We start from the raw sequence: 12186 nt of genomic DNA on the forward strand, positions 1-12186 counted from the left end.
GGATAAAAGAGATAAGAAGGTTAACGAGCTCCGGGACAAAGCCAAAGAATTGAAGGGCATGTTCATAAACCTCGTCAAAAGGTAGACTTGAGTATAATGCAAGTGAGAAGAACTTGAAAAGAACATAGCGATTACCGATTGACTCATCATAGGTCAGAAAGAGCAGCCTAATACACCGTAACGGTAGCATCCCCGCTGCTGTTATTCCCCTCCGTAGCTACAATCATATAATTCATGCTGCCGGTCTTTAACCCTGCATCTTTCCATGCCTTAAAGTGATTCGCCACAGTCACTTCCCCGCTCTCCCTCAAATCCTCCCGCACTGAAAAGATCTGCCTGAACGTCGTCGTTCCCTGTATACTTGGCTTATTCACCCTCATTTTTGTGCGAATCCGATACATACTGCCATCGCTCGTGAGATTACCTTTTTCTTCGCCTTCGGGAGGCGCGGCGGGCTCATGGTCAGGATGGTAGTTTTCCACAATGTAGAATTCGATTAGCGGGTTGGTGGTCCAGCCGTAGATGGTGAGGTAGGAGTAACCATTAGGATTGAAGTCAGCGGTGTAGTTGATGACCCTACACATAGTTAATCGCTCATGCTTTAGAATTATTTAAGAGGCTGGAGCGCATTAGAGAAAAGGAAGAAGGTCGTTTACTTGCTGGCTGAACCAGGATTCCACCCTTTGCCCCCAACGAAGTTTCCGTTCCCGTCCCAAGTTACGCTGTACTGGCCTGCGGGACCGTTCTTGTAGGTTACCTTTGCTTTGCCGTCGGTCCAGAAGGAATTATAGAAGGTAGCTTGAGTGCCTGCGGAAATGCTCTCCTTTCTTTGATTAATTTGGCCTGGAAATCCAAGAACACCAGCAAGGGCGGAGAAAGTTAGAAAGAGGACTGCGAACATGGTGAGAGCGATTTCCCAAGGTACCGGGGAACTGTCTTCTACTTGTTCCGTAGGCTGGGTTTGCGCAATGATTTTAAGGTGTTGCTCGGTAAAAGTGAAGCAACTATATTTACCGGCATGCCAAACTGCCGCGCATAATCTGGGGAAGCCCCACTCGAGCATCGTTTATTTTGAGTTCGCCGAGCCAGCGCAATAAAACTACAATCTGTCGTTAGCTAGATTGAGAATCCAAGGCGATACTAATCCTCAGATATTGTTTGTATGTCGTGGACGAGCAAATCGTGGGAAGGCTGAAGGGATGGTGGCATTTGGAAATAGTTGGGATGGGCAATGCGAGCTCACTATGTAGTGGGGGAAGCCGGAGAGACTAGTGACGGATAAGAAATGATGAATGTTTCATTAATGAGAGAAAGAAGATGTTTATATATGCAAAGTTCAAATCAGCCCTAATCCACGCTATGCAAGACCCATAAAATGCAACAAAACACCCGCGTGTAAATGCAAGACAACCATCTTCCCATATTCCACCTCACTCCATGCTCTTACTCGATTATTGAATCGGAGCGCTTAAACCTGGCACTGGAAAGTGAATTCGTTAAGGAGAATAGGCGTTGCAGCGTCCTTGTTTCCATCGAGGTCGGCGAAAGTCTTGTCCTTGCCGTTGATCGGGATAATGAGATCTCCCTTATTGAAAGAGCAAAAGACGTTTTCGACGAAAGTGACTAGTTGGGCGCTGGAAGCCAGGATATTGCCATTGTTGTCGAGAGCCGTGCCCCCAAAGAGCATCGGAATTGGGAAGACGGTGCCATCGGAGGGAACAGTGACGGCGGCACTAAGGCCAGTCTGGTCGTTGATGACGGAAACGGTGATGTCTGGGAAGATGACCTGGCGGGTCTTTTGGATGCGCGGGGCTGCCGTGATGGCAGTGGCGAAGAGAGTGGAAGCGATGGCGAGAGTAAACTTCATTTTGATTGGATGGTGGTGGATTAAAGTTGTGGGTTGAGGTACAGAGATATATTGAGTGAATGACTCAAGAAAATATGAGAAGAAACGTAGATAGAAAATGAAAAGGAAATAGAAAAGAGGAATGGAAGTTGTTGTGATGTAGTAGGTGATGATGAAAATGATATTCGGCGGCGTTGAGGACGGCCTTTATACCTCGAAACATGAGCATCGGCCGTAGGGTGATTGTGAGATTACCTAGCCCTTCCAGAAGATGCTCAGCCTGTTCACAGATCTCAAAGGCGAGAGGAAACTCAGCTTCCGCTGGTGATTCAGCTTAGCCATTTCTTGGAAATCGCCCTGATGCTACCTCACGAGTCGGTGGGAAGATGACGAACTTCGACGAATTTCTGACTTGAGCAAAACTTGTGGCGCAGCCTCTGATGACAGAAAAATATAAGCTTATGTTTAGCCTCGCCCGCGCCACTAACTTTAAGAAATCTTCCCCAATTGGGCAGAGAATACGAGCACCCACCAATCAGGCGCATGCTGACAACACAACAATGAAAAACAACATGTTCTGTGCTTGCTGACGCCAAGATTTGAGGGCCGGCGGACGAGCCGTGGAAAGGCGGAGAGGAAAAGAAGAGATTTTTGCTATTTTTGCTGGCGGATTGATAAGATAGTCTTGGGTTGGTTGACTCAGATTCTCCAACCTTATGACCTCTTCGTTTCAAGACAATCTCAGCCGAGTTGCAACCCCAATAGGTAACCAAGTAATGCAGAGCCCGAGAGCCAAAATGCCTGGGGTGAAGTTCTCAACAACCACCGCGTGATTGTTTGATGTATTGACTTGGAAGAAATTGCATGTCTTGGATGACGGAGCAGTATCGCGGAAGGTCAGGGGCCGTTGTGAATACGATACAGGCTGACGGCGTGGAAGGAGAGGTCAATATACCGCCAGTTATCATGACCGCACTCGCTCGAGTGGTATCATTTGTAGAGGCTGTGGCATGGAGGAGTGATGTTCATCCTCCAGCTTACGCACCACAATTTCACTCATCTACACCCTCTTTACAGTATCCTGTATCATGGGCGAGTTACGGGAACAAAATTTAGCCGCATCTGTCTTACTGTACTCATTTCGGTTTATCTGAAACAAACGTAGACTTTACGGGGATCAAAGTGATAAGAAACATGGGTTTCGCTGAGCGAACGAGCGGTCAGACTCGGCGGTCGGCACCAAGCCAAAACTTTCGGAAGGAAAACTTTGCGTATCTCAAGGACAGAATATTCCAAATGACTTGCAAAAGGAGCGGAGATATAGCGCATGAACTTCGGAAGGACAGTACCAACTCAGCCCCGTGACGCACTCTTCCACTTCCTACATTTGCTCACTGGCTCATGTCGAGGTGAACTTCTCAGCGTCCCACAAATCCCCTCTGCTAGCTCCTTCAATTCCCTGGTTTTACCTCTTGGCCTCGATTGGCATGGCCACACGTCTAACACTTCTTCCATTGGAGATGGAGCAGCATTGAGAATTTCGTGTCTTGAGTATCCACGCCTACATACGAATCCTTAGAGCAAGTCACCACAACTTGCGAGTTGACGTTGAAGAGAGGCCCGGTGACACCGCAGGTTGCCCAAACGAGAGATTCCGTCGGAACTGATGTTGTCATCCGGTAGTTGTTGTCCACGGGGCCTTTGAAGGTGAGCATCGATGAAGCCTGTACCTTGTCAATCTCCAACGCCCCCTTGAGAATAAGAGACAAAAGAAAAATATAAACCCTAAGACGGAAGGGCAAAATTAGAACAGCAATACTTACATCATTCGACTGGCCCGAGAAGAAATAAGTCGCTCCCATTTTAGCGGAGCATCCGGACGGGAGCGACGCATAACCTCTAAAGTCCGTCGTAGCAACGGTCCAAGACCAACCTTGCGGAAAGTGCAGGGTGATGCGAACGTCGCAATTCTTGCGAGCATCGGAAGCTGCCATGCCAGTTCCAGTACCGGCCACGTACTTGGAGAAACCGAGAGAGACGACCGTTGCACTTTCGGCAAGTTCGGCGGAGGCGGAGCCTGGTGGGCAGCCAGTGCCAACCCAAGATACTTCTATATAGAAGTTAACAAAGAAACTTGATTGAGATAAAAGGGGATCCAAGAAAGGATGGATGAAGAAGGGAAGCCGTACTTTCGACATAGACTTGGTTGGGATCAGGAGTGTCCGCGCGCTCAGCGTGAAGGACTGGCGAAGCAGTCGCCAAAGCCGAAAGGGCCGCGATGATGGAAAGAAAGCGCATATTAGGATTCAGATCTCTTATGATATCAGATGGTTAGGGTACTTTGCTTATCGAAATATCCCCTCATCTCCTCTCCCTGGCCTCCTCTTTATACCCCTCCTCCGCCCTCCCACTCCGCCCAATCTCATGACATTCCACACACCCGTCTCCTCACCTCCCAAACCTTCGTATTCATCTGTCTCATCAATTTCCCTCTCTCTTGCACCCTAAGTATAGAATCAACCCACTTCTCTCCTTCCCTTTCTGCCCATCACCCTCCCATCTCCCGACTCCGCCTATTCTTTCATTCCAGGCCCTCGCATGGCCTTCGTCGGAGAACTCAAACGCAGTATCTCCATCCACAGTGGGGCGGACGGCTTTCAGCCCAACTGGTATGGGGAGCTGAACCAGGTGTCGGCCATCGGAAGTGTGATGCGCAGTACCGTAGTAGTGTGATTTGAAGTCCTGGGCGGTAGTGTAACTGGCGAACGCGAAAACGATCTCGGTCGGATGGAGAGCGACATATGCGAGAAGAACCTCAGCTGGTGGCTTGGGAAAGTTGGTCATGAGGTGACTGCCAAATGCGGAGGGGAGTGTAATGTCTGGTGTGGAATGCTATCCTAACAGCTGAGCGTCCCAGCGGGGTCTTACTTTCCTATGGCCCACCTTCGTTCGCACCAATAATGTAGTGAAGCGATCGGAGATACCTGGGTTGGCAGCGGTAATAGATGAGAAACGTAATATGTGTTTGATAGGGTTCTCGTGTCTCAATTTACGAAAATCTGGAGGCGAGGTGGTTCTGCGTTAGCAGATCTTTTGTGCTACGGATGAGGTGGTGCTTATATTTATCATTTCTTGGAATGTGGAGTCGAGGCTGAGGAGGTGTCTGGCCTATATATTGACGGCATGATCTATACGAGGTGGTGTGACTTGCCCAACACAGCCATTCGTGGAAGGTGTTAACGGAAGAGGAGAGATGAAAGGCTTGGAGGCGTCTAAATAAACCGTTTATTCTTCCTTTCTACATGGGCCCATTTTGGTTCATTATGCAGAATCGAAAGTGAAGGGCTGTATGTGGGAAGCGCTGGGATTAGTCACGTGACAAAGTCGCTTTTCACGTCTCGGTTGTAGAATTGTCCAGTAAAAGCTATTGGTTTTAAAAACAGGCAGAGTGCGGCGTAGAATTAAGCAGAATATATGTCCTATACTATGTCCGGCCTATTCTACTCCGGTGTAGCTGCCCCTTTCTTCCATAGCCTGACTTTCTGTGCAACACGGCCGTCTCCGAACCGATCTTGGAAGCATAGAGCATACGTAACAGTCTCGTGAGATTCTTCTTTCCTCGAGGCCAGAATGTCTCTAGAATAAATTCCACAATTTACTCACTCCCTCACCTACGCAATCTTCAAGCTACCACATTTTTTCCTCATCACACTTACCCCAAACCTCGCAGCCATCAAAGTGTCTTCACTACTTGTACACGCTTGTATCCCCAAGCTTAAGTCCTCAGATTTACCCTCGCTGCCACCACAATTCCGCATCAGTGACACCCCAAGCCCTCCAGCAGCCATTGCTAGTGTCACATCTTCCTTGCCATTTCCGCACGCCTCCAGCAAAGGAAGACCAAGAATACCGGTTTCCGTAGAGTATTCACCCGAAGAGCAGGAGCTTGTGAGCGGTAGGCCAGCGGCTACGATATCTAGTCCATCCTCCCCATAGCCACATGCAGAGGCAAAAGGAAGTCCAACAGCAATAGGCTCTACACCGTCTTCGCTTGAGTCACAAGCTGAGGTAAATGGAATGCTGAGAGAAGGAACATCCGACATTATGGAGTCTTTGCCTAACCCGCAGGTTGAGGTGAGTGGGATGCGATATAGAAGCGCTTGGATTAGGGAAGAATATCCGAAGATATCCGCCTCGATTCCTGTTCTAGATGAAACACCAGCCTAGTAGACATTATTGAACCATGCGGTTGCAAAACCGAGCTGGCATATTGCAAAGACCGTTGTCACAGGGATGCCGAGCCCGCGAATGCGAGTGATGTCGGTGCGTAGAGCGTCAACAAGGACTCGGATGGACGCACTCATACCCAACGCAGCTGCTCCAGCCTGACGAGTGGATATGCATCTTATAAGAAGCATTCCAACCACCGCTCCGAGAGCGCCAATATTAAGAGCTGAAGAGACAAGCGGAGCTATAATGAGATTCCTGGCTCCGCAGCAGCCGCCAAAGTAGCACCCCACTCGTCCAACGGCTTCGCCAAGTAGCATAGCTATAGAGGCACATGCAAGTAGACTCTCTCTATCTTCTCCGGTCAGAATAGAGTAAGGCGAGAACAAGATTGTGGACATTGCGGCCAAGAACCCAGACAGAAACCAGAAGCCGGTGGTGGATAGGAACCCGCGAGGCGTGAGACCACTAATTCCGTGACGAAGTAAAATATCCGGAAGTCGGGCACCAATAGAAGCAGCGAGGAACGCTTGGCTGATGAGTCGTTTTGCGGCGGAATGAGAAGTTGTCCAATCGATTGTGGAAGTAATAGCAAACAACTTGAGAGTGAGAGAGGTAGAGAGTGTGTATGCCATAGTGACGAACAGTCCATAGGCATGTAGCGTCACGCTAGCAACTTTCACAACCACTGTCCCGGTTTCTGTTCGCCGGGTCGTGAGGATCTGCAATCTCACCCACTCATTAAACACCATCTTTGCGATGAAAATACCATATACGGTTAGGATTCCGGTACAACTCCAGAATTGTCTTGGTTCATTCAGTTCTTTTAAGTAACTCAGTGCATACATCCAGGCTGGTACCCGAAGAATCATCAAACCCCAAGCGTTGCATTTCTGCACTGCTATCGCCACTTTGCTATTCTTCACGTGGTATCCGTGATGGCTAAGCGCACAGCTCGCAGAGCTAAACAATTCGGTAGCAAGACTGGCATAGATTATGTATACGGGTTCCATCGGCAGACTAGGCGTGGAAAGATGGTAGACCAATTCCGCGAGAGCGGCAAAGTGATGATATATGTACCAAGGAGAATGAGAAAGACGGCTGAACTCAGATGCCCAAAGTGTTCCTCGGGAGAGAATGCAGATTTGACCGGGGGCATTGCTTGATAGTGGACCTGAGATGGAAGATGCTGCGAGGCATATCGGTGTGGAGCAGAGGGTTATGAGCCAGCCAATTAAGAATGCGAAGTAAGCATTGTCTTTTTGTAGGGAGATTTCTTTTGCGTAGAACGTAGGATTAAATATTTTGTGTGCGGAGCGGAGAGCGAGCTCGACTGCGAAGTACAGGGCTAGAGCTGTGAGAAGCGTTGGGACGGAAAGAATGCTAAAGTCTTTAGACGAGTCCATATCTATGAATGTTGCAGAACGGATGTCGAACTCACACGCGAATTCTAGTACCCTAAGGTCATATAAGAACCGAGTATATCACACGACGGATGCAGACCTGAACGCGGGGCGTGGAAGGCGGCGAAGTTGTTGAATCTAGGAACAAAAGCTATGATGCGTCAGCATCCCGACCAAGCTCGGACAGGGGTACCAGTAAGCAGTAATGCAGGTCGGCGATGAAAGGGGTAAGGTCTTCTAGTGGACCGTCGTAAACCTTCTCAAAGAAGGCAAAGAGAATGTACTCGTCGGAAGTGTACGACGCACACACCTGCTTACACATATACCATGTAGGCGATGCCAGCAACCGATATGATTTGGGGACCTGAGACAGGCCATATACCTCTCCACATGCTAAAAACATTCGTCACTGAGAAGAGTTAAACTCAAGGAAGCTGAAGATATTTACAGGCATCGGATAACAGGTCTCAACCCTATCAATCAACATATCAGTCTACTACCAGATCTCCTTCAAATTAAATTCTCCGATGATTCGCGCTCTCAACCATTTCAGAAAGCTCCTCCACACCATACCTTAGCGTCGATCATCGTCTTATTCTATGTGAAAGCCACATTTTCTATCCCTCGGTGGTTTACCACTCTCCGTAAAGATAAAAGATCCAGGATAAAAGGCCGTAGAGGACCCGTAAGTGACTAGACTGGTGGAATTTGTGACTAGAATCCTAGAGTATAGGGCTGGATAATGGCGAAAGGCAAGGCTCGGTGGAGGTGCGCGATCTCGTCAAGGTGCCAAAGGCCGTAGCGCTGGAGTGGTTGTCAGTGCCTCGGAATCACGTGCCCGGGCCTCGGATGATCTAAAGGGCGAAACTGAGTCGCGCAACATTCGTCGCTCTTCACTCTTCTACCTAAACTCTTCATGCTACTTCCTTAAGAGTCCAGATTTGACTATATATACTGCTCAGGGTGTCTACGTTTAGTCTTTCTTGCTTTGGAATTTCGCAAGTCGAATTACTTGCAATTGAAGCATCTGATATCACTCAATGCCTCCAAATTCACTATGCATGTACGCACAGGCAAACTTGAACCTCATTCGGTGTCGAAAACATCCCCGCGAGGTTCTTGTTAGATCCATTCAGAGCTGAAAACCCCGATTGGGAAGACTCTCCTTCAATGGCAGATTTCTTTCTCTGCATCGGAAAATGGTGCTTTTTAATATGATTCAGATGCGTTAAAGGGAATGAATTCTTTGTTTAGACTTGAGGTACCATACTGTACGTGGATGCGCAGGTGAAATCCTTCCAATTTTGTTAGGTCTGCCTTGTGCAACTTCGTAATTAATGTGCATATATTAGGCCTGTGAGGGATGCGGAATATTAACACCCCCACCACCCACCGCTTCCCGCGGACCGGGGCCCCACGGCCTTCTAGCTATGATTACTCGAACTGTTGATTTTAACGTCACGGCCCGTTTCTTTTTTTTTCAGTCCAGTCTTTCCAGGTCAGTATTGCAAAGACCCAAATTCGTGTTACACTAGCACAGCAAAATGAGGACAGAGCGGCTCGTTCTTCTTTCTTCGGTGTCGTTCTTTTCATCGACATGTGCCTTTCCAACTAGCTCAGCGAGACTAGTCGTGGAAACCTTGTCCGAAACCCATTGGAAAGATGTTAAACGTTAGTCCCATCTTCAAAAATTCCTAGACTAGTTGAGCGTTGTTCAGCTAATTCCAATACAGGTCAAAATTCATACCAGGATATGATCTGCGAACGCAACGGAGATGGTACCGACAGCATTGGTGGCTACCGTACAGAAGGCTATGCGATCGCAGACTTCCTCGAGAAGCTTGGTGGCGGAAATCAGGACTGCACGCTCGAGCGTCCTCCTAACAGCGGAGCAGGCGTGGTTGCCATGATCGGGGGAACAGGTGGAACTGAGGTGAATATGTATTTCACAGAAAGAAATCAGCAGGTATATCGGGCGACATTCAAATGGTTAGTAAATCTAGGGCTCATTGAGCGTGGACTGATATTAGAGTAGCAAGTTCGTGGCTACAGAGCTGCGCGAACTAATACAGACGTGCACAAAGAACACGAAGAATCGCATTCGTGGTAAGCTTCCCTTTTCAGCTTTGCTTCAGTGTAACGGGGTGTTGACCGTATAAAGGACGTAGATGGCTTCCCAATTGCAATGTGACGGCACTGGGATGGACAGGGTCAACAGAGCCATTGGAAGAAGGTGGGGCTATGCTTGAGATTGCTGAAACTGGATATCGTTGACCCTCAGCGACGCGCATATGGGACGGCTTGGGATGTCGGTCATTGGGCATTCAGGCTTCAGTCATTGAAATACACCTTTGGCATAGAATCTACCAAGGAAGCACGGAATCGCAACTATTTGCTACACGAATAGTCTATTTCGGGCTCTCGCTTCTGAAAACTGTCCTCAAATTGTTCATTTTTGCCATCAGCCTAGCTACCATTCAAAGGTTGCCACTAATATGATTCCTTCACCTCCGTGATGTACCCTGAAGGGATTTGAATCCTTTTCAATCCAACTCAAATTGAAATCACACCAGTCCTCGCATAAAACGCATAAGGCTATCATAAGCTTTCATTCTTTTCAACCATGAATAGATCCCAAGACCGGACGTCGATGATGTACCCACAAGTTCATAAGCTCCAGATCTAGGCACAAAATTATACGATACTGTCTTTCGCTAGTACATAGGATATGAAAGACGTGAATTTGATCTTGTTTAGTAGCCAGCTGGAACCCAATGTCTACACTGCCCCCCGCACTAGCGACCCCGACACTTCACATTTCTTAACATCCCTACATCTGACACTTAGTAAAGTCCCTCAAACGCGAATTCCAGGGTTGGAATAAGAAGTAGTCAGCATAAACGATGTACTCCCACCATTTCAGCATCAACTGCGTAATCATATGCTGTCCTCTTTTGGATTGGATTTGTTCGGAGCCGTCTTCAGAAGTACTGGTGATAACGAGATTTTTCTTTTCGTGCTCCACCGTTCCAGTTGCTCCCATTTAACACATTTACGCGGGGAATTGGAGTGAGCGTTCAGGAAAATCGCATCCGGATCGTCCGGCCAGCTGAACGTATAAAGACTGAGATCTGCTGTGCACATTAGAGAGATTCGAAGGACCTCTATGCAATGATCTGTCACCACAGTATCAGTTGTTTCATTCATATAGCTGAGAAAGTGGAATCCTGACCTAAGTGGTCTGTCCAATAATCAAGGGCAGTTTGCGTGACGTTAGGCATAGAGAAGCGATCGTAAAGGAAGTATCGCAACTTATTCTAAAACGGAGAGAGCATTAGTAACTGCAATAGACATTCAAGAATCTTACTCACCAAACAATGAAGCTCGTGGTACACGCCCAACGCCGCAATGAACCCCCCGTCCTTAACCTTAACCGCGGTTTCGGGTCGGATACCGGCATGTTGGAGCTCTAATGCTGTGGCATTGAAATATAATGCTTTGCGTTACCTTTAGCAGCCGATAATATTCCAAAGTCACGGAAATCTTACGTTCAATCAAGGCTTCCCATGCAACCGCATTGACATCATTCGGTGGGCCTGAATATGCGCTGTACTGGGTGTGATTTGTTGCGTGCTCGAATTTGACGGTATATTGAAGCGACTGAAGTTCGGGGACTTGGTGAATATGCGTTAGCTTGTGGTGGGCAATTTGGGCACTTGGACTACCTACAGATGGTATAAGGCAAGCTATTACGCAGGCTCTCTGTCGCCAAAGAAACCGCCACAGCAAAGCAGCATAAGAGGAGAAAATGAATTGTAACAAAGTATGCAGTGAGCCAGGGAGAACGATTTGAATTGTGATCCGATATAAGAGAAGTGTGTGCAACGTCGGACTCGTGGTCTAGGAGATGCTCTTCTTCTTGTTTCATGCTGTACGGCTGAGTGGATTTACTCACACATTGTCAACATAGGATATCGTGGCTGCACGAAAATATCTTCAGAAGATCTTCTGCCTCCACAAGCCCTCGACCTTTTGGAAGGAGTATGCCGCCAAGGATCACCGGGGTATACGGGCCGAGAGACTAGGACATATATTTCGCGCATATATTTCGCCCCCACCACCATTCTCGATCACTTCGCTTGAAGTGCTTCGCCACTGCAAGATCAACACGGAACCCCGAGTGTATCGAAAAACCAAGGCAATGCATGCGGTGCGCTTAGATTCCCCACAATCATGAATGGCGTGTTCAATGCGCTGCATATATCTACTCGAGGCGATCGTACGTACATGGCCGACGCAAAGGTCACTGCTTCGACTCCTTTCCCGAGACATCCTCCTCATTCCATCCAGCATTTTCGGACTCCGCCCGGTTTCTGAGATATGCTTCCCCTATGTTTGCTCCTCGGTATGATGGCCGTTGGATTGCCAGCCACGGCAGCGCCGCTGCGAGGTAAGGGCCGCTCCGCCATTGAAGTCTTCCATTCTAATCAAGGCAGTTCGGATGGAGTATGAAATTCACACCGCAAACGATTGTGAGGCGGTCAAGCATGGTTAGCTAGGCTGCGAATCACATCTGAGTATCTTCGACTAACAACTTTGGTAGTCACACGTGGAGAGGAGATTCAGATGGGAGGAAGGTGTGCATTTTAAAAGGGTTTGCCATATAAAAAGGTACTATACCAAAGGAGAGATTGCAAAAAAGGGTGGAGG

At 48.1% G+C, this 12186-nt stretch overlaps 6 protein-coding genes across 6 annotated transcripts; 1 reads left to right on the forward strand and 5 right to left on the reverse strand.

The window, feature by feature from the left end:
* Nucleotides 1-167: 167 nt before the first annotated feature.
* BDR25DRAFT_322601 (endo-beta-1,4-xylanase) lies at nt 168-901 on the reverse strand (the record flags this gene model as incomplete). The annotated part of the gene is made up of 2 exons (XM_033692046.1): nt 168-576; nt 657-901. The coding sequence occupies 2 exons, from the start codon at nt 899-901 to the stop codon at nt 168-170; spliced, it is 654 nt and encodes a 217-aa protein (XP_033552196.1).
* A 371-nt stretch (nt 902-1272) lies between these two features.
* On the reverse strand, nt 1273-2247 carry BDR25DRAFT_301068 (uncharacterized protein). The gene has a single exon (XM_033689493.1). The coding sequence runs from the start codon at nt 1865-1867 to the stop codon at nt 1469-1471; it is 399 nt and encodes a 132-aa protein (XP_033552197.1). The 5' UTR covers nt 1868-2247; the 3' UTR covers nt 1273-1468.
* Nucleotides 2248-3345: 1098 nt separating this feature from the next.
* Nucleotides 3346-4144, reverse strand: BDR25DRAFT_213577 (uncharacterized protein; the record flags this gene model as incomplete). Its single annotated transcript, XM_033684757.1, has 3 exons — nt 3346-3570; nt 3670-3956; nt 4036-4144. The coding sequence occupies 3 exons, from the start codon at nt 4142-4144 to the stop codon at nt 3346-3348; spliced, it is 621 nt and encodes a 206-aa protein (XP_033552198.1).
* A 2880-nt stretch (nt 4145-7024) lies between these two features.
* On the reverse strand, nt 7025-7559 carry BDR25DRAFT_301070 (uncharacterized protein). Its single transcript, XM_033689494.1, has 2 exons — nt 7515-7559; nt 7025-7456 (listed from the first exon to the last, which is right to left on the reverse strand). Exon 2 carries the CDS (start codon nt 7230-7232, stop codon nt 7068-7070), a length of 165 nt encoding a protein of 54 aa, XP_033552199.1. The 5' UTR covers nt 7233-7456; nt 7515-7559; the 3' UTR covers nt 7025-7067.
* A 1425-nt stretch (nt 7560-8984) lies between these two features.
* BDR25DRAFT_340145 (uncharacterized protein) lies at nt 8985-9586 on the forward strand (the record flags this gene model as incomplete). Its single annotated transcript, XM_033693472.1, has 3 exons — nt 8985-9147; nt 9210-9442; nt 9512-9586. The coding sequence occupies exons 1-3, from the start codon at nt 9021-9023 to the stop codon at nt 9584-9586; spliced, it is 435 nt and encodes a 144-aa protein (XP_033552200.1). The 5' UTR covers nt 8985-9020.
* Nucleotides 9587-10413: 827 nt separating this feature from the next.
* Nucleotides 10414-11440, reverse strand: BDR25DRAFT_340146 (uncharacterized protein; the record flags this gene model as incomplete). Its single annotated transcript, XM_033693473.1, has 5 exons — nt 11206-11440; nt 11025-11150; nt 10848-10951; nt 10709-10793; nt 10414-10652 (listed from the first exon to the last, which is right to left on the reverse strand). The coding sequence occupies exons 1-5, from the start codon at nt 11402-11404 to the stop codon at nt 10414-10416; spliced, it is 753 nt and encodes a 250-aa protein (XP_033552201.1). The 5' UTR covers nt 11405-11440.
* Nucleotides 11441-12186: the final 746 nt, after the last annotated feature.

This window comes from Lindgomyces ingoldianus (assembly GCF_010093535.1).
Source record: "Lindgomyces ingoldianus strain ATCC 200398 unplaced genomic scaffold BDR25scaffold_5, whole genome shotgun sequence".
Classification (NCBI taxonomy): Eukaryota; Fungi; Ascomycota; class Dothideomycetes; order Pleosporales; family Lindgomycetaceae; genus Lindgomyces; species Lindgomyces ingoldianus.

What these genes read in the sequence shown, in the direction of transcription:
- BDR25DRAFT_301068 (XM_033689493.1), bottom strand. Translation starts at nt 1,867, where the DNA reads ATGAAGTTTACTCTCGCCATCGCTTCCACTCTCTTCGCCACTGCCATC.
- BDR25DRAFT_301070 (XM_033689494.1), bottom strand. Translation starts at nt 7,232, where the DNA reads ATGCCCCCGGTCAAATCTGCATTCTCTCCCGAGGAACACTTTGGGCAT.